Source organism: Ascidiella aspersa, chromosome 2 (assembly GCF_963924565.1).
Source record: "Ascidiella aspersa chromosome 2, kaAscAspe10.2, whole genome shotgun sequence".
NCBI classification, from domain to species: Eukaryota; Metazoa; Chordata; class Ascidiacea; order Phlebobranchia; family Ascidiidae; genus Ascidiella; species Ascidiella aspersa.
This window is the reverse complement of record NC_139448.1, coordinates 31,720,706-31,744,468: the sequence shown is the minus strand read 5'-3', so window position 1 is coordinate 31,744,468 and position 23,763 is coordinate 31,720,706. Positions and strand designations below refer to the sequence as shown.

Below are 23,763 nucleotides of genomic sequence, written 5' to 3'. Positions count from 1 at the left end.
CGGTTCTTAAAATCCATTCCGATAATCCACATAAATGCTACAGCAAGTCGAGTTAACGTTAATCTTCTTCTTGTTTAGCTTTTAGAAACTGGAAACGGGCAATTTGTTGGAATCTCGAGTTAGATTTCTAAAACATGAACCCGTGAGCATATCGATAACAAACCGTTTTATGCTTGAATTATTAATGCAGATATAACAGTTTTATTTAAACAAGCCATACCTATAGGGCTGTGTCTAAGTTCTGTTATTTAATCAAACGATTTTGTAAAGGTCATGCATTTTGCCTTAATGACTTAACTAAAATCATTTTTTGTGGCAAAGGCACATTCATATGTCAAACGTGCAATTCGTCAGGTTATTTTACGTAGAAAATTTATTGTTTTTTCAATTCGACGATACACTATTTACTCGCTAGGTTAACTTTAAGTTGGTCGTTTATTTTTGCTTTTTGCCCTTCAGCATAGAAAATGTGGTTGCCGATCCCACTAATTAAAAAATATCAGCTTAGACCGTTTAAGAGTGCATTTCCCAATGGGGACTTTACTGGTTCGATTTTGTGTGGAGTATATAGTATATTGATTACGGGCCACTCTCGAGTGCCATATTATAAGGATTGCTTTTATCGATCCGGAGATAAAGTCAAAACGTTCCGAAACCGACGTGAAACGTTTCTATGTGCCAAACACAGACAGATTTGACACACTTTTTGGTAGATTGTAAAGATAAGGAATTATATTCGATTATTTATCTAACTCAACTCTTTCTGCTTCGTTCCAATTCTATTAATCGAAGTTATTGAAGTACTGAAGTGTCGACATTTTGAAACGTTTACAGCAATTCACCGGTATGTATTAAAACGATTAACTCAACGATTAGAGTGTGAAATACACCGGTTGTTTCCTATTATTATGCATTTTAGGCACTAACCTTAAAAACGGCAGTTCCTAGGCTCCTCAAAACGGTTGCTATGCGATTTTTATAGTTTATTACGATAAGCCGCGTAAAGGTTCAGAATGAGCTTGTAAACGCAGACGAAATCGCATTGAATATTCATGAACTCACACCTAAAGTATAAACATTATACGCTCTTGGAAGGGAAATTTCGAGAGGGAAGGTATAGGGTGCCAAATCGACTGTCTTTGCCAGGTTTCGAATTTTACAACACGATGCTAAACTTAAAGGTTTACAATAGGCCCCCCATATTCAGGACTTCTCTAATTTTGTTGCTAAAATTCCAGGAAATCGATTTCAACGGTAAATTTATCAAAACATATAGTGAGATACTGGAGGTAACTACACTTCTTGACACTAAAGTAAAGTGTGGCCTAATAACGTTTTGCTTTTATTATTTTTACATGCTTGAGCGTGGTCATTGCGTCATTTGGTTTTTGAATCAGATCGCGAAACTTTTCGTCCAAAAATCGTGTATCGGTATTGGAATAAAATGTCAAGTATCGTAAATTTCCAGTTTGAAACACGATCTAGTATTTACATCATGTAGGCTGGTAATCGGACCCGTCAAAATGCGCGTTTTTCCCGCTTTAAATTATTACCCATAAACGGACATTTAAATCATACAGATTTGTCCCAACAGGCGCTGGTTGATTTGCGAGGGCAGATAGTAGGATCAATAAAATTGACGACGATTTGCGTCATAATTAGCTTTTCTGTTAAACGTCCGTGGCAATACAAAGGACATATGTTCTTGTCGTTCCGCATTCCATATATACGTCAGCTTCGGGAGCGAGCGTTTCAGCAGATCAATAATACAGCTCCAAATCTCAACCGTTGTTTCCCTTTGTGTCCTTCGAGGAACGTATAAACCGAAGCTATCCAACAAAATGTCAATATGTGTGATCTATAGTTGGCGTTGTTTGCTCAATTCAAAGGATACATTTCTGTGGCTGGTATAGAGAGGCCTTTAAACGTTTTGCGGCTACCGAGCTAGGTCATAATCTCACAAATAGTTACTTAAGTACGTGTAGCGTATTAGGAGGCCTAAATTAAGTTTATAATTGATAAATGTGAATGAAAAAACGCCTTGACCGATTGGCCGACTGATCAATTTAGAAATACCTTTTCGATAAAATTCTTTGGTTCGCTTGTACAGAATTAAAGTTCACAGTATTCACAACATTTTATCAAACGCAAATTGCTAAGACCTCAAAATAATTCGATATACCTATGCGACATAATGTGACGTCATTGCCATGCTCAAACAAGCAAATTAGATAAAATTAAAAACGTTCGAAGGTAGGCTACTTTTTCCAGGTTATGAGGCCAAAATTATCTCCTAGAAATTCCTATATAAATCCTAGTATCGCATCGGCAACGCTACCATCCTAATATCGGATGAGTACCGATACTACCACTTCGGGTATGGGCTCCGATATTATCTTTAATTAAAAGCCACCTTGATTTATAAAAAATGCAACGACTTGTTTCCTGTGCAATTCCTTTATGACCCGTATATTTAAAGCAGAATAGTCATTGTAGGCCTACATGCTAACTATACTCGCCACCGAAATGCATTCGCCACCGAAAGACACCGTTATATTACTTTAAACTGAAACACAAGAAAGAATAATTCTCGTGGAATTGAAATTTAAATTTAGCGAAATTTTATTTTGGTGGAAAAACAAAAACGTTATAGGTATAAGCAATGATTTTTGATTTATTTGCTTTTCATTATTTGACACCCCTAAAATATTCCCTATTCCCTGATGCCTGGGGTGAAATATCGCCACCGAAAAGCAACAGTATGTTGGTTAAAAGTTTTCGTTTTCTGAAAAGCTTTAATAGTGGCTCATCTATTTTTAATAGGACCACTTACTTTGCAATCTACCCGTGGCTTTACTTTTTCCAGGTTATTTTTAAATTTAGACGATGTTTTTAGTAATGGCTCTAAATAGGCCTAGCTTACATTTTTTAGAAAGACCGCAAATCAATCATGCATCTCGTTCTTACAATCCTGGATCAGGCCATTCCAAACTTTTAAATTCGAGACACCTTTTAATTATTAAAACATTTCGCGACGCGTTGTATTTGACTGTTAAACAGAATCTTTCCCGCTTCTGCACACGGTTTTGAAATGGTGTGTAACACTTGGGAAAGTGTTTTACTGATTTTCACATGGTAAATCGAAAGTTCAACACAATCAAACACAATGTAGGAAAATAACTTTTTTTTCATTTATTGTATTATAATCGTACACAAAGTGTTGTATCAAGAGGCTTACCAATAGAGCAAAAATTAGGTTTAGAAAGATTCCCAAATACCACTATAGACACTCTTGAGTATTACATATGTCCTCCCACCCCGGTCGGGAACCACTAAATTATACTATAAATAAAGGTAATTTAGACTGAGTAATAAGTTAAATCATTTGAGGTGCCCAATGCTACACGCATAATCCTTTTAGTTGCAAAGCTTTTTAAACCAAAAAGGCAAATTACTTTTGCACCTCTCGGGATTAGACTGGATTTCAAGTTAACTTTGTAGTAGTAGTTCGCTTGAGAACAATTTATGATGCATCTTGTGACGTCATTTATAAAATTGTTTCACCCTCAACACATATAAAATAAAAATCCTGGATCCGTCCATTACCGACACCCACGTAGGACTTGTTGGGCAACCCCTCAGTTTGGAAAGCCCTGCCCTTGATAATTTTGTGCCCTCATACAAGAACAACTTTAATTGAAGCCAAACGCGTGCCAAGTATAAGTGCCAGCATAATCCCTTCGCAGCACGCCTATCCGTCCATTTAGCTGCAATCTGTCATAATCGACGTTAAGCGCCAATAGGCCGACAGATGCGTCAAAAGCAGATGTATAGGGAATCGATTTCGATAAAGCGTGGTCGGATTTGGCTTCGGACCTCAAATACGCATCCGCTCTAGAAATCGCAGCGGAAGATGCATGACACGGACATGGATATTTCTATAACCGTTATCCCCTAGGGGACGAAAGCGCTTGTTCTAACGTTTCGATTTTGATCGGCCTAACGACTTTGGCAAATTGTTTAATCCATCATCGAGGCTGCAATAAGCACTGAGCAGGCTTAGCGTGAACTTGGCGTTCGATTTTCACGGTTTTAATGTTGCGTGTGTTGATGCAGTAAACGCAAAATGTGCATTCTCGATTGGCTGAAATTATATTCTCGTATGCCGTTTTGCAATGACTGAAGTCAAATGCAGGCTTATGTGCACTTAAGTCACCATTTTAAGTCACTGTTCAAAATCACTTAAATCTCTGTTTAATATGACGCCACTTCTACTAAATCTTTTGGGTAAAATAACTTAAATATAGGCTAAGGTCTTTTGGACAAATGACTTGACTTGCAGTTAAGTTTAACGTTTTATTTTTATGCCAATGACTGGACTTGAAGTTGACTTGCTTTAATAATAACCTAACTGGAACCTGACCTTGCTAACTGAAGACTTGGTATTAGTCAAAAACAAATTTTAACCTTGTTATGTAGTCTTTTAATTATAAATAGTCCTAACAAATATTTGTTTTGACAAATAACCTTTTTCTATCGTTTAGTGGCTTACATCTCGAAATAGAAATTTGCTAACAAATGCTCGTTTTCGTCAAACAGTTTTCTCAGCTGATTCGAATCCAGAAGCGACTCGGACGAGAGAAGTTTCCGCTGGTTGAGCAGACCTACTACCCGTCGCACAAGCAAATGGTAAGACGATAGTATTGAAACCTATAGGCTATCTAAGTATGTTTGACTTTAGGGACGTAACAATATAACTGAACACTCAAGTTCCCCGAAATCCGGAATGACGTAAGACTGTTCTTTTTCTAAGTTGCTCTAGTTTGAGCATTTGAGGGGTCATTTTTGTTGGCTATGTCCAGTCCTGATGTATATTTGCTTAAGGGAGTGACCGAATTCTATAAAATGTCCGCACTGCCTCTTATTTTGTACCGCTTTTTATTTGTCTATAAGTCGACCGTCGTGCGCCCCGTTAGCGCCACCAATGTTAAACAAACACGTAAATAAAATCCGCTAGAATACGCTAGAGATCCGCAGCGACAAAGAGTGGCATAAGGGCAGTGAGTCGCCTTAATTATTTAAAAAGCTATCTTAAGAGCTTGTGCGAGATATTGGCATGGTTTAACTACCAAATGTTTTGTTTGACAATTTGAAAATGGATAATTAACCCAAATACTGTTCTAGTGTTTTCTCCATATCGGAAGCCTACATAAACCGTTTAGCTTTAAACAACCTGAAAAGTATTTTGGGTATACTTCAACTTCACTCATAATGTACGCCGTTTTTAATGAAGCTTTGAACAGCCATATTCATCTTGTTCTGGGGTTTCACTTTCAGTGTAACATTCTTGTGCGGCACAACTACAAAATCTCAAGTGGAATATTTCGGTCGATGCTGTTTAGCTATGCCAGCCACCAGGCTTTTAGTTCCGCCTGTTAGCGTGCGGCGAGCCTACAGAGTATGTATTCGTTCGTGCGCAAAATCGTCTGACCCGACGTGACAATGCAGACAAGCTGATATTTAAGAATAGAAAGCGCCTTGTCAGACACACATAGGCCTGTTAGCCTTGCCAGGACCCATTTTTTCCTTTGTTTTCGTCTGCTTTTTTAACTTATTTCAAAGGTGACCCTTGTCAGAAAAAAAGCTTAAAATCCAACCGTTCGGTTCAGTAATTTTTTTAATTGGTTACGAAACAAACAGTATATGCATTGTACTTCGGTTCTACAGGCAAAGTAATTTAGATTGAATAATTGAGTGAAGTGGAGTGAAAAGGAAAACTTGGCACGTTTAAAAACGACGATCATTTGCCTTGAAAGCGTCCAAGTTAATTGAACAGGAGGTTAAAACGTGTTGGTCGAAAAACATAATTTTGCTTCTAAAACCCATATATAAACGGCTCAAATATTAAACTGCAAGATAACGCTAGCATTTTCCTTTCAATATCATACCCACGAACTGGCCTAACAGTGACAAAACACAAAAAAGTTGAGTTTAATGGGAAAATTGCAGTTTTGTAAGTTTCCGTGTAACTTTTCCCAAAGGAAAATCGTGGTAATATCGACGCGAAATAGAGAAAATGTTCTAAAAGTAGTACAGCAAATTGACTAATTGTAGAAACACGCGCAATCGCATCCTTGCAGCCTCTCATTTTTAGAAATGCTATCTCGACAACGCTATTCCGACAAATGTCCCAAACGAAATGGCCGTTTATTTGCCAGGCGACTATAAAATGTTGTTCAATGGGTTATAAATGGACAATGGTGCGTTTTAGGAAGTTTTCATCGACGCCGTATTCTTAAGAAGCCCGCCTGTGTGAAACTCGTCCATCACCCCATTTAGGTAGTCTTCGCAGGCAATGTATTTTTACACGACGGAAACCAACAGTACGACGTTCCAAACATTACGCTTATTTACGCCGGCGACCGCGGGGCCGTGTGTAGGCAAAGGGCAACGGTCTAGAAGTTTCTTCAGCCGCTTGTCGGCCGCCCTGTCCCGCTTTTGCTGAGTCAAGGTGCTATGCGTGAATAAGTCGCGACGCATCAAAAAATTGACGCCGGCGGCTGACGAGTGTTGTTTTGCGTAGAAACCGATTTTGGGGCCTGACTTCGATCGAACTCGCTGTATTTATACTTTAATGGCCTAAATTGGTTATATTTATACTTTAATGGCTTGATACGTCATATTTACGCAATGGTGGCTCGAATCTGTTGTATTTATACTGCTAGACGGAACACCCCACATTGTCCAGGCCTGTGGTTCCCAAACTATTTTGGCTTGCGGCACCCTACAGGAATTATCAATAAATAGTTCGCGGCACCTTGCTCGTATTTTTGCTGAGTGGTTAACGCTAACGTTACAATAAACGAGATTGGAACAGCACATTAACTGTCTAGAAGCTTATCAATAGAGCAAAAATTTGAATCCTAAGAAATTTGAAATATTTTCCGGCTCCCTTGAGCGTTAAAAACTGCACCCCAGAGTTCCGCGGCACCCGGAATACAGGCCGAGGCTAATGATGAGAATATTTAAAAGATCTATTGAGAACACAATTTTTATATAATATATACAGATAATGGCTTGAACTCGTTGTACCCATAATTCAAAGGACTTTTAGATATGTCACCAAAAGGCAAGGAAAAATACACACATAATATGTTCAACAACTGTGATCTCGCGAGTTCGAACCTCAATGCATGCTATAGTTGCTTTACTAGCCTGTCTTGCTTGCATCATTGATCGACGGATTCGGTTAGACTGCGGTGGCTTTCGGTGTACAAAACGTAAGGATTCATATAACCTACGGGTGCCAGTATTATACACACGACAAACGCTAACATACTACAGACTGTTAACCTTGTGGCGTCGTTTAATTTTTTTCTGGTGAATGTGGAACATTATTCTCACTGATTTCAAGAAATTGCGTTTCACTGAATTACTTGCATTAAAGTGTAAGTTAACAGAATAGAGTCAAACCTTGTGTGTGTTTTACCCAAAGTCATTGCGCTCACGGCCAACTACCACTTTACACAAGATTCTAGAAAGATGGTGTAACTGTTTGCCAAGTGTTCAAACGCTGGCGCAACCTCGTCCCAACGCAAATGTAATTACAGACGTGGCTACAAGTCCCGTAAATTTGTTAGACAGGGGCAAACGGGCGTCGTGCCAAACAAACACAGCTTTTGACGGCGACAGATGCCAAGATATGAACGGGAATTTTCGCACTTAAACGGCATGAACCTATACGCCCCGGCAAATCTGTGAAGCGAATTGGTAAAAGGTTTCGTAAGTGGCCTTGCGCTTATTGTACTATCTTTGCAATACTAAAAGTGCTGTTTTCACGTATTGTATGCTGTTAGATTTGATAAACAGCGCGCGCAAAATACAATAAAAAACATAACGGCACAGCGTGACACTTTAATCTTCAGTCAAGACTTATGCCATGCGCTTTAATACGATAATACCTCGAAAAACACCGAACTAATAATCGTATCCGGAAAGCAACGAGCAAATATTCAAGTGAGTAGAGTTGGTCAGTGATGCGTGTAGCAACCAATTGTCGTTTCCATGGACTTTGTGACGTCAAAACTGAATCGAATTCTGCTCTAAAATCTATTTCTAGATTCTAGAACGAGCCTTTGTAAGTAACAAGTCATTGTTATTTAACAATATAACGAAACAAAGCAATGGTGCCTGTTTTATGCCCCTTCTGTATACAAAAAGCCTGGGTACATTTTAACATTATTTGTGGAAAAGGAATGACGTTTTGTTTGAAACCTTAGCACAGTGTTGCCTTGTTCTATAAGTACTTTTAACATTCTTCTACGTTCAAGAAATCCCATAAACCTTTTTAGCAAAATCATTCAAAAACGAAAGTTTGTTTTTATCGTTTAGCCAAATTCTAGTTGTTTTGACATTTTATCTTGAAACAATCAGTATATTGTACTCACAACGTTTACCAAGTGTCACAGTCTTCCTACAAAATTCTTTTGGCATTTCTTCTCAGCTAAAGGAATCCACGTTCGTTTTTTTATTGGAATATTACAATTGAATCGGAACGGAATCTGCGAAAACGTATAACGTGTCGTTATTGTATTATAAAGGGTTGGCCTTTGTCAAACTGGCACCGATTTTAAAACCAAATGTCTGATGCATGACAGGCCTTGCGTTTGTTTGTAGTCCGACTGCGCTGTGTACCACTCGAAAACGACAAATGCGGGGTCGCGAGAGTTAATTTAGCCCTAATGGAAGGGAAGTGCGACTGCACAAACTGCATCAGGCGTTCCCGAGGGAAGCAAATCGAATTTCGACTTTTGCGAAACCCGCCCTTTACTGTTTGAGGTACACAGATCACGCGGCCTTTCGTCGGCCGCTCACGGAGCTCAAAAATCGATTTTGTTCTGGCTTTGCTCGTTTTTATTAACGCATACTGTATATAAAGACAAGGTTTGCTCTTGAATTTCGGGAAAACAAAAACGCAAGAAAAGGGGTAAAAACGCAGCTGTACCAAGTAAGGACCGTGGAAGAAAGCAAGTAAAAACAAAAGCCGGTCACGGCATCAACCGTGTTGCTAAATAAATGTCAAAAGTCAGTGAACGCCTTAAGGTTGAGACGCTCGGCAAATAGCTTGTAAGTATCTGGTGTATAGGGTTCTCCGTGGGTGTTACCAAGTAATAGGTTACACACTATATGGAGGGCGTCCACGCCTACGGACTTCGCAGGTGAATCATTACCTTAGCCGGGTTTTCTAACAGGTTTCGTTTTCGGAGCGGGGCGGCGTAAAAAGCAACTCTGTACAGCTGAAACACTTAAACAGTAACAATCGATGGACGGCGTAAAAAGAGCACCAAAGATAAAAGAAAAGTGACTTATCGTAATGAACGCGGAACCAGCACTTTCAAACACAGCACAGCCACGGGAAAAATAATGCACAAGCAACGCACAGAGCGCATAACAGTCCAATGTAGTTTCTACCAAATTATTTAATAATATACAAACAGGGGACAAGTCTACCCTAATTGGGGATGAGGCAAACACCTTTGTTATGGTTAAAATCGGCTTAAAACGCTATTTAAAAGCGGGTGAAACACTAAGCACAAAGCCGACCCTTTATGAATAAAATAATCCCTTGTCTGCTGCGCTTTATCGTAGCTCTCATCCAGTGAGCGCACCTTGAAGAAGCTTCTGGAAAGGGAAATTGTTTGATATCGACCACAGTACGCTTAAAAGAGAGGGCTAAACAGTGTTCTCCTGGTTAAATGTCTCTCTAGGGCAGCACAACTGAGCTTTTCTTAATGCTGTGCCTTCGCTTGCGATAGTTGACCGACTTCTTGGCCCGAGGACCGTTCCAGGAACAGCGACCTTTTGCGTTCGGCGAACATAGGAAATTTGCCTTGTGCAGGCGCCCGTGCTTGCGTTCCATCGTCTCATTCCAGGAGCACTCTTGCTTGTCCTGGGGGAGAAGAAAAAATAAGGTTTAGGGAAGGAAGAAACAATACTGAAATGCAATTTTAAATACAACACCCTCCAAAGTACTAAATACAGCAGTGTCTTAATGCAAGGTTTACAAATATCATTGCGTTGCTATTTACATATATAGTTTGTTGGGACTTAACTCATTTTTATTTGCATAAAAATAGCACGTGGTTTCTATGTTTTGCTTTGTCAATGTGATATTCGGGGCTGCTAAGGTTTTAGCACAACGTTTTGCTATGGAGTTTATTCTTTGTTTCAATCTTAAGCGAACGTCTTTGTCTTATGTAGTACTACTCATATTGAAATTAACAGGCTTTTCATTTTAATTAACTTAGAACACAGAAGATTTTAGTGATGTTTTGGTTGACCAATGAAAGGATTAGAAACTAATGTATAACGACAACATTTTCTGGGAGTTTCATTTTTCTTGAGAAAAAAGTGGGAAGTTTATCTTCATTTGTTATTTGCTATGTTTGTTAGCAAAAAAACGATCGCCTACAGAGTCTTGCTTTGCTATTTTATTCTTGATTTTAATACCAAACATTCTTCACAGTTAATCTACCTTTGGTCTGCATTTGCTCCACGGACAGTACTTTATTCCGCATTCGGCGTCGCAAATCTTCGCGGACAGTTCCATGTTCTTGCGCACGTTTCTCTTTTGTCCTTTCGGGAAACTCTTCCACGGGATCACGTGATTGCAAAGTCCGATCGTGAGTCGGCCGTCCACGATGCTTCCTAAATAAGGGTAAAATATAAGGATTAAAATAAAATTCCCAAAAAACGCGAGATTGTCGATAATAAAACACTTGACCCAAGATTTTACAGACCATTTTTCAGAGACTATAGATTGGAATGTTGGCTTTTGCAGTTTATCTTTCGAATTTTCATTTAAGAACACATGTTTCTAAAAGTCTTCATTTTGTGAAAAACTTCACTATGCTATCACATCCAATATAATGTGGAATGTGTGATAAGAAGATATAGGCACATGTACTGTACCTAATTTCGAACGCGTTTTCAAGAGTTGAAGATAAAATCGTTTAACTTGAAATGTCAATATGATACTTGCTCTTAAAGAAGTGACTTGTCTAGAATTCTACCACGGTTTATAGTATTGAAGAACAATAATTGGATTAGCGTTTGGGTTTGGGTATAGGTCAAGTTTAACTTGAAATTTAATCTCACGTATTTATTTCTACCTTGAAATTACAATTTGACAACTCATTTTCGTTACTGTAAAAAAGGTGGTAGGATTGTAGACCAGCGCCGGCAAATCAAACATTGAAATACACTTCTCATTTTAAACCGGTATTTTGACTACAACTTCTTTCCAAAACGTGGCATCCGGGCGTTAAAGATAGCGTACAAGGAATGTATAGACGACAAAGACATTTTATTACACAGTCGTTATAGATTCTATATTTTGGTTACAAGATTCTACATTTTGTTTTTTTGTTTAAATCTATATTTTGGTTACAATTCCGTTCCAAAACCAAATATTTCGTGGCCGGACGTTGAAGTCACGACAACAGCGTGTAAGGAATGTAGACGACAAAGACACGCTATTACACAGTCGTCGGACAACAAAAAACACCTTTTCCTCTTTCGAGGCGGCCAACAAAACGAGTTATTACGGTGGAAGCTGCGGCGACGTCGCCGGCCCAGCGAGGCGACTGATTCGTCGCTTTGGCGAGTTCAAAAGCGACACACACAAAGTCTTTGTCGGCGAGTGAGAGGAAGTGAGTCAATTAGGCGCGAAAATACCGCAGCCCCTCTTACACCAACGTATAGTGTACAGCGGTGGGCCCGAACCCGCCAATCGGAGGCCCGACTTTGGAGCACTTAGAGGTCTGGCGCGGTTCCTATGTACGCTCACCTATTATCATGTAGGTCTCCTTGACGCGCAGTCGCCGGCCGCAGAGGCCCTCATCGGGCGCCGTGTAGATGTACAGCTTCTTCTTGCGGCCGCCCTTGGCCGTGAAACCCTTGAAAGCCTGCGCCGAGAGGAAAAATACGAGAGTTTAGTTGGAGATCCGAGCAGAAAACACAAAACGCCACTTGTGGGCATGCAATTATTCGCGCGCGCTGTGTCCAATTAGCGAAACAGCTGTCCGCTGAAGGGTTGTGTTAAATTCAATGCCGGCTTGGCTAGTTACGAGTGAGAAGTGAACTGCTGGGTGTGTAATTGAGGAAATTGAAAGCGAAAGTTAATCATTTTTTTTGGTTGACCAATTGACAGCGCTTTCGCGGTCTTAAGCTGCAGTTATTGCAGGAATGTTGCGCGCAAGATTTTGCCAGATATTAACCCCCCTCCCCGCCCCCGGGAGCATTCGTTTTATTGCATCAGGACAGAATAATTCGCGCTCGCGTCTGTCGCAGTTCGGACAGTAAATCGATTCCGCCAAACATCTCGTCGGCCCTGACAGGAGCGCTGACTTTTCGCTGTACAAAAACAAAACAGCAGCAGCCTCATTCGGTTCCGCCGAGATACGCCCTTTAACAAGCTGCCAATTTCGATGGCGGTATGCGCGCGAAAATTGCATATCATTAACGTGTTCCGCCTTGAGGGGGGCACGGACCTAATCCGTCGAGGCATTCGCTCCAATCAGCCGTTAAGGTTTTAATAGGAAACCGCCTATTACGCTACTCAAGCTACATACATTAACCAACCCCGGGGGAGATTGTGTAGCGACCTTTTCGTATAGCGGCCATACACGCGTCCAAATAGCCGCGTAACGAGTATCTATAGTGTTGGCGCGTTCGGGAATAAACCACTTAGCTTACCTTGTAGACCTTGATTCTGTAGCGGACGAAGGAGCTGGCTATTTTCTTGTCCGACACGTCATCGACAATCACTTCGTCGGGCGATGCAGTCGGTAGCAGCTCTCGCCTGTCGATTGTCATCTTTTCTGCAAAGTTTTTTATACAAAATTAATAACGGTCCTATTGAACAACTGACTGCGAAAAACATTTTTTTTTCGAGTAGTAGCAAAAGTTCGACGGGTTGGACTCTACTCAATATTCTTTTACATCTACTTAAAAACAAGGTTAGGGTTTGTTTAACACTTTCGCACAACGTTCACTTGAAATCTGCAGGTTTTTGGTTTTTATTCTGCTTGAAATTTATTACGTATTTCAAGCCTTACAAATCACGGAATAGGATGTTCAGTTTTCGCTTTCAAAAAAACTCTTGCACGAACTGCCTTCACTATAGTTTAATTCAGTATTTAACAGGAAGGAAAGCGATTAGACTAAACACCAATTAGCAAGATTGACATTTATGCTGGAGTATTCCAATTTGTTAGGTTCAATTTAAAATATTACAATTACTGTTTAATTTAAAACATATGCCTGTTCAAACATTGTCCGTTCAAACATTTGTCCGTCTTTTCTATATAAAAAATAAGTGTGCTTTACAGTTTTGAAAGAATAAATGATGATTCCATTCTAGGCGTGACCACAGTGTTCTGGTTTAAGTCGTTTGAGGTCTTCTAAACCTTTGTAGTACATTTTTTGGGGCTTTGCACTTTAGTTTATCCTCAATTTGTTTTTAAAAAAAAAACTTACCCTTCTTTTCTTCAGCGTAACGAACGCGGTCCTCTTCCCTTAGCATTAGGCTCTCAGGTTTGCTGCTGTTAGAATCCTTCGATTCCTCTTCAAGCTTTTCGTCGGGAATAGTGACGTAGGCTTCGCTCCTGATGCGCACCAGGCCAACTGCGCACACACAAAAAAATCGAGGTCAATTTCAACGGTTCCGGGCGTTCGGGGCGTTCGGGCCGACCTGGCCAACCTGACCCGACCCGAGTTGCTGACAGGCACCCGCATCAAATATTCATGACGGTCAAACCAAGCTGCTCATAATTTTCCGCGGGGATTTTGCCTGTCGACGCACGTCGATATGCTATCAGTCGAAAATTTCACTCCCCTGCTTTTTAACGCCAAGCAAAACGTAAAAAAATTGTTTTTTGAGCGATCTACGACAAACCGACATGATAAACGCGGTTCGGCTTGTTTGCTAGGTATTTGGACGTCAATCCAGGGTACAAGGTTGTGTGCCCAGTAGAGGGATTACATTTACAGCCTGAAAATCGTACAAAAGGTCGCGATTAAATTTCTGATACTAAATACCGATTGTCTTGGTCAATACTTTCTACCTATTATGACCAGTGATATAAGTGATATTGCAAACCTATTACGGTCATTTTCGATAGCACTGCACACAATTCAAAATTACATCCATACTTCAGGGTTATTCGACGTCGCATTTCTGCATCTACAAGGATCAAGAATCGCGCAACAGTGCGCTGTACCAATCAAGAAAGATGATAATCGTTACAATGTTTTTTTGAGTTGTAGGTGACCGTGAACCTTGTTTTTACACATAAGCGTCGTCTGTATTTTTTTCTTTTAAATAGTGAGAAATTACCGTTCATTTATTTTTGATTAAAGAACACTAAAGGTTCGGTCAAGGTTGGTTTAAAAATCAGCGAAATACTGAGACTTTCGCTTAGCCCCAGTCTTCACTTCACAAAGCCACGAACGTGCTTCACAGCAACTAAGCGGTTTTCTGCATCTTAGCATCAAGAATCGCGCATTTACGCGCGTTGGCTTAACGACTTCTACTTGGCGGACCGGGGGTTTGGGAACGGCCGGGCTTTACGACCCGCGGTCCCGCGTCTGGCCGGGCGGACTCGTCGTGCCGACTACCGCGTTTATTTCCCCAGTTAGCCCTTCGAGTGGAAAATCTGGGTCAGGCGATACGCAGTGGTGCTGATCGTTATGCGCGCATCTCCGACAATGTTGAAAATGAGTAATAAGCTGTATTATAATTTGCATTATTAAACTCACAACCGAGACATACTAAGTACACATCAGAAAATCTAACTTCCAAGTCAACGTTAGTAAAGAGCCTTTTTTCGCCTAGTTTTGCCACCTTGTTTTTCGTCTTTCGACTCACTGTATTATATACCCTTCTGTGAAGTTACAAGTTTATTGCCCTGAAGAAGATTACCCGTATAGGTAATCGAAACGTAGACGCTAGATACATATTTGTCAGAAGAACCCCTTTATAATTAATTAAAGAGCCTGTATGGGCATGACCAAAATTGGGATGCGTTTAAGTTTGTTTTGTTTAACGCCGGTCACACGAGCTGTAATCTTGATCGGAAATCGGAACGATTGGCTCCTAAATCTTGCACAAGCAAAGCACACAGGGCGCCGGGATGTTTGTTTACATAGGGCTGGAGAGTCTGAGTTGTTTTTTCGTCTTGGCGCCGACACTAAGGCTTTTGTTGTTGGAGAGCCCTGATTACAAAAGAAGTTTCTCGACGCGACTTTTAAGCAACCAAAACAAGCGACAATGTTTATCCAGCTAAAGGCCTACAGACTATAAATTGTTTTGGCAAATTCCACCAAGCATGAACATTTGTCTGGGTGGTGAAAAATATACTGTTTACTACATATAAGCGGTTTAAAATTTGGTCACACTTCTGCATTTTTCTCAACGTTTCTAGGTTTCCTTTTAACAGTTTAGCATAAGAAAGAATTATTGTTCAAAAGAAACATGTTGTTCTCTGTATTTAAAAACATTTTTAAGTATTTTTTGTCAAGAATCTGCAAAGATTTATCTAATGCCTGAACCAATTTATAATTTGATAACATGTGAACCTTGCTAAACTAAAATGTTAACCATTATTTTCTGTCTACCATTTTGAAGATGTTGACCTGCTGATAGCCTTTAGTTGAAGAAATTCGGCAGAAATTTTGCAATTATTGCCACAACGGAAGAAAAACGGTAAATGGAGGCCCCAAGATTGGGCGAAATTAACTTATAGATTAACGACTTACCAAAGCTGTCCCCGCGGCAAATGTCCTCTTGTGGGTGCGATGGCATGCACATGCACGCTAAGGAACCTTCCAGAAGGGTCGCCGCCAAAAAGCAAACGATCAAAATCCTCACACGAGACATTCCTCTTCGATTTGATTCCCGAATATTGTTATTAGCAGTAGTAGTAGCAGTTTTTTCACGTCACGCGCTTAGTTCGTTGCTCTCGTAGTAGTAGTATTAGTTGTACTGTCTCGAGTGCTGCGAGCTACTGATGCCTCACTGAAGCCAAGGCGGCGATTATATAGTCGCGACCGCTCGCTTGCGTAAACAGGCCCGGGCGGAAAGAGAAAAGTTCGCCCGGCCTATCTCTCCCGGGCCGAATCGCAATTGGATTTCTCGCCTTTCGACACTTCTTCATTCGTTTTCCTTTCGAAGGCAACAGGTGACGTAGCCGTGTTTTTTCGCAAGTGACGTTTCCGATTTTCCAAGGCTTGTTGTTCTGCCTTTACTGCTGCTGTTACTGCTTCCATCCATCAGCCGCACCTTCATAACATACCAGCAGCTGTTGGGCTCTATACAAGGTCTGGCGGCCACCCGTAAAGGCAGCTTTCTCATTTCGTTCCCGATTTTCGAAAGCCCGGCTTGTGTATACGTGCGAGAATTTCGACAACAAAGCCGACAGAAACGAATTTTTCGCCTCCGCTAAGCCGGAAGTGGCAATAAACCTGACGCGACGATTCTCCTTGCAACTAACATTTTGTCAGAGCTCCAAAAAAGCCTTGCCTCCGGTCGTATTATGCAGCTAAGCCGATTGATGGGTTTTGCATTGCTGAATTATTGCTTTGTTTTGTTGAGTAAAACGCTGCCACTATAGTCAAACTGAAAAATAGCTTTGAAATATTTTTTTGTTTTTTTACCTCAAGATGTATTAATAAATGAAATGACGTCGAGGACATGGAATAATTCGCAACAAAACACTTTTATTGATGCTTTTTGGTGTGTGTATATTTGTACTTCTTAAATGTATCTGACCAAGTTACAAAAAAACAGGCTTTTTAAGTTATTTTGTTTTGGTTGCAATTATTACAAGCAAGCTAGAAACAGGGTGACAGTATAAAACTGCGAGAAACATTTTCTGAACACAAAATCACAACATTACACCTTCTACACGTTTAAAAGCAATGGGGTTACAATAAAAATAAAGGAAAAAATTTCGACGTAAAATAGCGAAAATGTTGTAAAAACAAAATGCAAACTGTCTTTCATTAAACCCGATCCGATAGAGCGGTAGAAAATAAATCTATCGATTTAAATTGCACTCACAAAGACGCTAAGCTACTTTTAATGCAAAGCGGTCCGTCAATTCGGCATTACGTAATCCGCAGGTGCGATTCGACTCTCATGTAAACACGAAATACTACGCCCAAGATGCAATCGAGACGCAGCGCTCAGTCTAACTTGCGTCAGGTAGCGAGGGGCCCGTGTTACAGCAATACACCGCAATAGGCCTTTACGTCATTGGCCGACGAGGTGAACATAACAAGCCCTGAACAGGCCTAGTTTTGGTGGCCACTTTTGCAAGGCCGTTTTCTTATCTCGGGCTTTTTTCATGTTATGGCCTTAAATAGTTCGTTAAACCCTGTTATGTAGGTCTGATTTGTTATTGGTCCATATACTTTTTATCTTTATTTTCCATTCAATGAATTTGATGTATTTTGTTTAACATCAAATTCTAGCACTGATAAGTGATTAAACAACAAGAATGGTGTAATAATTTGCATTCAAATGCATTTCGAAAATTTAAACAAACATCTGACTTTTTGCCACAAGCGCTTAAATGCAACCAATTATGATTTTATTACTGAATTACTGTTATACTTTTGGGGGACCGTTGATTTATTATTGGCTGTTATAGTGGGAAAATATCATTCTTTGAGAACCGCTGCTTTATATTATAGTGGCTATCGACACAACAAAGGTTTAAAAAGAGTGCCAGGCGCTTTTATGTGAGGCCATGTGCAAACTGTCCTGTGAACCCGCAAAGCGTCTGCGACATTTTCCAATTCTGACTATTCGCTTTCACGCCCCGCCTAACGGCCCCGTGAGAAAACCGCATTTTCGGAGCTTCAGCAAATATGGACACAATCCCGGGGGTGTGTTGGTGAGATTTTTCGGCAGATAACAACAGAAACTACTTGTGCGCGCGATTGCACATTTCTATTTCGACCGATTATACCAACTGTACTGACATATTCGGCGTTAACACGCCCAATGGGCTGCGCCGCTTGTAAAGAAGTCTTGTGCGCATTGAACAAGGGCTGGGCCGGATCTACGTACGTTGTAGCGAATGCCTTTGCGATTTTTAACGCTCCGAAACAACGCAATACGAATTTAGAAATGTTCTTTGGCGATGATCGCACTTTGGATGTAGCGAGATGGTGACTGTTGTAAGTCAAGTGTCCTGTACTTGAACTTCAGAGGCCGCGCCAGCGGATTAGCAGAAATGATGCCGAAACTATTGTTGGTCTTTATGTAGCAGCTCGTCAGAAAACAACATCACGACTCTCTGTGGCATATCCAAGCGTTTGAAGCGGTTTCTATAAGTCACAACTTTCGACAGCCGCAACCTCCCACGCTTTGCGCAAGTTTAACGGCGTCGAAACCGCGTATGGAGTCTCTAGCATAAGTCGATGACCGTTTTCATAATTACACATGACCACTTTAAAGGTCACTTTGTACCAAGTTTTTTTTGTCTTGGCGCTAAATTTAGAAAATCATTTTTTAAAGTGACGTTTGAAGTAATGAAAAAGCACCAATGACTGTCTGAAAACGCGAAACATAACTAGAGTAGCTAAGGATGTCCGATACTGTGATATTTTGTTCCGATACCGATACCCGATATTTTGGACGAAAATATCGCGATCCGATCCGATACTAAATGACGTCATTGCTTTGCTCGAACAGTCAAAATAGGTGATATTATAACATTTAAATCTCTTTATATCCAGGTTATTAGACCAAATATTGCTATAGGATCGAGAAGTTTAGTTACCTCCAGTTGTTAACCTACTGTAATTTTCAATGAATTAAAATTTATATCGCTAAGTTGAATCGCAAATCACGACTGAAGTTCCAATGTCAATTTGCTATCGGATCGGCAACGATACCACCCTAGTATCGGACGAATACCGATATTACCACTTGGCATCTGGTATCGGCTCCAATCCAATAAAATCCGACATCCCTTCTTGAAGCCTCAGCTTTAGAATTACTTGTGTTTCGAAACTGTTATCACAGGGTGTTAATGCCTTTTCTCACTATCCCACCAACATCAGTCCGTTATCTTGTTCGCAATATTGCCCACTCGATGTTCTCAAGGTCGCAGGGATGCGAAACAACGCGCGAGGTCCTTTCTCAAGGTTAAAAATTCGCAAGATTCAGAGTCCAGCCGCCCGAACCCAGCGGGCAGTCAAGTCCTACGCGACGGCCAAGGTGGATTCCGCGCATATTTGCCGCGTCTAAATATTTCCTCACCGCGCGCCGACCGCCCAACGTCGCGACAGCTGGGTTCGTTCTTTTCCGTCGCTTTCCCCGTAACCCGGCACCTTTTCCTGTCCGGAACAGTACGTAGCCCACTTTTAGTCCATTGTGGCGAAGGCTGAGGTCTATTTCGACTGGATTGTACACATGTGTATGGATTGTCTTGTCTAGCCCTTTTGAAGTCGTGCTTAAACATAATACCGGCACACCTTTCACAGGTAAAGGTAAAGCGGTTATCGGAAAGCTTTCCCGAAAAATCAGTTGGTGTAATCAGAATTGTTGTGCTCGCCAAGCAAGGCTTAAAAAGTGATGCTTTTTTTTGCTTTGATCCTGTTCTACTTGCGACAGTTTTGCACTCAAGCGGTAAAAAGTATATTTTAATGTAAACTAACCTTCAAAAAAACACACATTTAAGTGAAAATGAAAGTGAAAACGAGGTATCAAGACCTAGAGTAACCCTGACCTAGAGTAACCCTGCGAACGCATCACGATCGCCTGGCAATTTGTGAGCCATAAATAAGGAGTTTGAATAAAAACATATGATTTGCTCGCTGCATAGACTGTCACGTATAGCCCAGTACATAATACTACACTGTGTCCTGTATCTTTGCAGTTTAAATGCCATAGGCTACAGCGTTTTCTGTTCAAGTTACGATTTCTTTATTTAGAGGCGTAAGAAATTGAGACCGCAACTAGTTCATCCGAGTGGGTAAAAATTAACATTCTGCTATAGTTGCAAGTAGACTTCATGTTTTGAAGGACAGATGCAGATATTTAAGAGGCCCTTTCGGCCTATCAAACACCTTACAAAATATCGTTCATACGTTTAACCACGAGTTCGGAATGCGACAAGTTAAACTAAATTTTTTGGAAAATTACGCACGGTTTCACCATGAATTTTCATAAAGGCCACTCTTTTAATTCACTGTCAGTCCGAAGCCGCTTCTGATTTACATGCTAAAAGTGTTGATAAGAAATTGTAACACGCTTCCTTATTTGCTTGACACTTACTCAAACACGAAATCTCGTAAAAATCTGTAGAAGATTGCCGCCTGAGATAGAAATATTGCGAACAGTTCATAAACAATTCGAGACAAAAACTTTTGGTTTTTATGCTGTTTTGAAATGTTGTTGTGCGATAGAATGAACATTATTAATGCATGTTTTAAAGCGGTTTGTGCATACCGGACGGCCATAAGTCATTTGCATTGAGATAAGAGGGCAATGGGAGGTATTTGTCATAGTGAAATTTATGGACAAAATAACGTTTATTTTGTATTCCCTGAACGTTATGTGTGCACTACACATTAAGGGCCACCACACTACCACCCGTGCATTCGGCTGCTACACACTGTTCAGCAACAAATAAATATTTTTGCGCCATAAATATTTAACGTTGCCTTGTTAGTCGTGCAAAAAAATGCTTACAGGTTATGTTGATTTCCTTTAACCTGCAACCTCTCTACGGTTCCAAAGGGTCTTTTTTTGGCCAAACATCGAATATATTGGTATGGGAAAATATTTAAAATTATGTGTACAACATCGATAAAAAATAAAGAATAGGTTTCGTGGCTCTTTACATGTGGTGCTCGCGTTGTATATATTTTGCTTGCTCTGTACAATATTCGTAACGGTTAAACACAAAATGAGATTTACAAGTGAAAAGATTTTTTTGTTCTGACGACAAGGTGATACTTTGTATTGCTTCACACCTGCAATTTCTCCTATTTCAGCCCTTGTCACCAAATTGTACCGAATCCCTGTTGTCTTTACGCTATATTTAGGCGGTGACCATAACCAGGAACCTTAAATCGGAATATCCGCTTAGAAATAGAGATAACGGCGAGTTGAAACGACTTCTGCGAACGCTATGACGCCGTCCCAAGTGTGAAGCGAATTACTATAATGGCCTGTTGTTTGCTTTGGCCGTACCGGACACCCCTATATAATTTGCGCCTACCTCAGCCACGAACATGTTGCATTGACGTATCAAATCTCCGCCCTAAATCAGGAATGTGAGGGAAAGATTGCTGATGCTCTGATGTTTCGCGAGTTTTTTCAACACAAAGGCTGAAGTTTAGGTCAATTTACTGTCAATATGCGAATAAACGACTTGGGTTTGTAAATACGAAATTTCAGCAACTTAATGTGTACCAGCTTTCTTGCATTTGGTTAAGATTTACTTGGGTTTCAAGTTTGCCAATTTGACTAAATAATTTTAGGTCTTGTCTTGCCAGTATTTATCTTAACCATGTGTTTTATTTCTAAAGGTAATTTTTGAGGTGTTAGAGATTCTGTGCTATCGTTTGTGGTTCTGCATGTTAGTTATATTGAAGTTTGCACAATAATACATCATTGATTCTGCTCATTTTATTTCAATTCTGATTTGTACTGAGGTTATAATCATAAATGACCATAAGTGAGTTGTAGACGTAAATTTCGGACACAAAATTTAAAAGCAGAAATAAAACAGTTCTTGCGAAAATGTAGTTTAATGTTGACATGCTTTCGCACAACTTTCCTAAATAATAAACTAAGAATAGAAAAAAAATTTTTTTTTTTAATTTTAATGTTTCGTGGCCTGTTGTTTTTAATTTATCAGAGTTTTTTAACGACCTTGAGAAACGACGCTCCAATGCCTGTGACCCCTGGAGTTCTAACGCGAGACTTAGACACGTACACCGCAGATGTCAATCAAACTATCATATTTCCCTACGCACCTTGCAAATCGTTACGTCACAATTGCCCTAACGCGCGTGACGCAATCGCGGAAACACTGCTGCTTGGGCACCATTGTTCGTCGCTGGGCCGACGATTCGGCATTTATGGAAATTGCCTAAGTTCGTATAAGCGACGTCGCGTCTTCACACAACGTTAGAACGAGTCACATCCAATATTAAACCAATGCTATTTGCGTGCCGGTGCCTTTGCGTCTTGACTAGTATACATTCCCCGCGGAGAAGCGCAAATACGGCGCTGAGAGACGTCAATTTGCTTTTGCGTCGCTAACGGAGCGTTAATCTGACGTACTTTCATTCAGCCCCTTTTCAATAACGAGAAGGTCAACTACGCCTGCGTAAAGAGGAAGGATAATGTGAATTTTCGTCAGCGTTTGCGTCTCGTTTGAAAGTTCATGTACAGGCCGATCTATTGACCATTAGATACGTCTACATTATAAGTAATATTTAGGCACTTCTCTGACCGTAAATGCGTACATGGTTTACGAGTTAAAAGATTTTTTATCACAAATCCAAAATTATATAAAACATTATGAGGCTGTTTTACGTCAAAACATTCAACTTAACACGTAGTAAGAATACCAAAGTCTGGAAAAATGAATAAAGAGATATTCGAAACGTTCAAAATTATACCTACTTCTGTATTAGCTTTGATATTCTTACTACGTCTTGCTACAACCCCAAACCATTATGCTCCAAAATTCAACTCAATATTGTTAGCGCCCATAAACATTACTTTGTTTGACAGTGACAGATGTTTTAGCTAAATAGAAATCCGTGTTGTTCCCAATATATTCCTTAATCAATTTCCACCCGCCGACCGCTGAATATCCTCTGCGGACTTCATATGCTACGGACCGCAGTGTGTGCATTATTGCCCATCTATTCCGTGTATAAGTCAGTGGGTATAGCATTCCCGCTGTACCCTTAATATTGTACTCCAAATATCAAGCGGTTCATTATTCGTGACGTCACACCTTGAACAAACCTTAGCGCACGGCTATTTTTAGCTGCGCCTATAGTTGTAAATAATGCGATCCACCAAAACACGCCATCGCATGGCATTGTTCCGCGCTAGCAGTATGAAGCTCGTAATGCCAAAAGTGGCCTTAGCCGTTTTACCTTTACGTCACAGCCTATTGCCTGCCTTATATGGTCATTTTCTCGAAGCCCGCAGTTCAGACGCAAACAGACGGCTAACACAACCGCACATTGGCTGGGATTTGGTGTGGGAATGAATTTACCGATAGGCAAACATGTTCGCTTGCGCATGATGCAGTCTGGTATTTATAGAGACGCGTTTGCGGAGCCCTGTAAGCCGTTACCAAAGCAGACTGGGTCGGGAAGGCAATACACATGTTGATAACGACCCGACGACGGGGAGAATTTGTCGTTTTTACGGCCGATAAAAGCGTTTATACGCGAGGTCATTAAAGTGCAGCGTTGAATCAGTTATACTAGTGCAAACATACCAATCTATAATAAGATTTTTTATATCGCATATTAAAGCAAAATAGTCTGATAATATAAAGGAAAAGACCTTTATACAATGATCTTAAATGTCACTTTCCTAATACGGAAGTACTTTATGCTACGGCAGACTTATTGCAATATCATCATGTACACTTGTACACTTTCCGGTTTATATGTTGCCCAACTTTTTTGCCATGCGAATGCAAACACATG

General features: G+C 40.4%; 2 protein-coding genes across 2 annotated transcripts in view; one reads left to right on the top strand and one right to left on the bottom strand.

The window, feature by feature from the left end:
• The window catches only part of LOC146164923 (synapsin-2-like), a 46,294-nt gene that overhangs the window by 4,703 nt on the left and 17,828 nt on the right, over window positions 1–23,763 (top strand). The window contains exon 6 of the mRNA XM_083383225.1: window positions 4,600–4,689. Coding sequence (XP_083239351.1) covers window positions 4,600–4,689 — 90 coding nt within the window. The remainder of the gene's footprint in view (window positions 1–4,599; window positions 4,690–23,763) is intronic.
• LOC146164925 (metalloproteinase inhibitor 2-like) lies at window positions 8,703–15,999 on the bottom strand. Its single transcript, XM_083383226.1, has 6 exons — window positions 15,820–15,999; window positions 13,561–13,686; window positions 12,757–12,881; window positions 11,849–11,966; window positions 10,535–10,707; window positions 8,703–9,949 (listed from the first exon to the last, which is right to left on the bottom strand). Exons 1-6 carry the CDS (start codon window positions 15,938–15,940, stop codon window positions 9,764–9,766), a joined length of 849 nt encoding a protein of 282 aa, XP_083239352.1. The 5' UTR covers window positions 15,941–15,999; the 3' UTR covers window positions 8,703–9,763.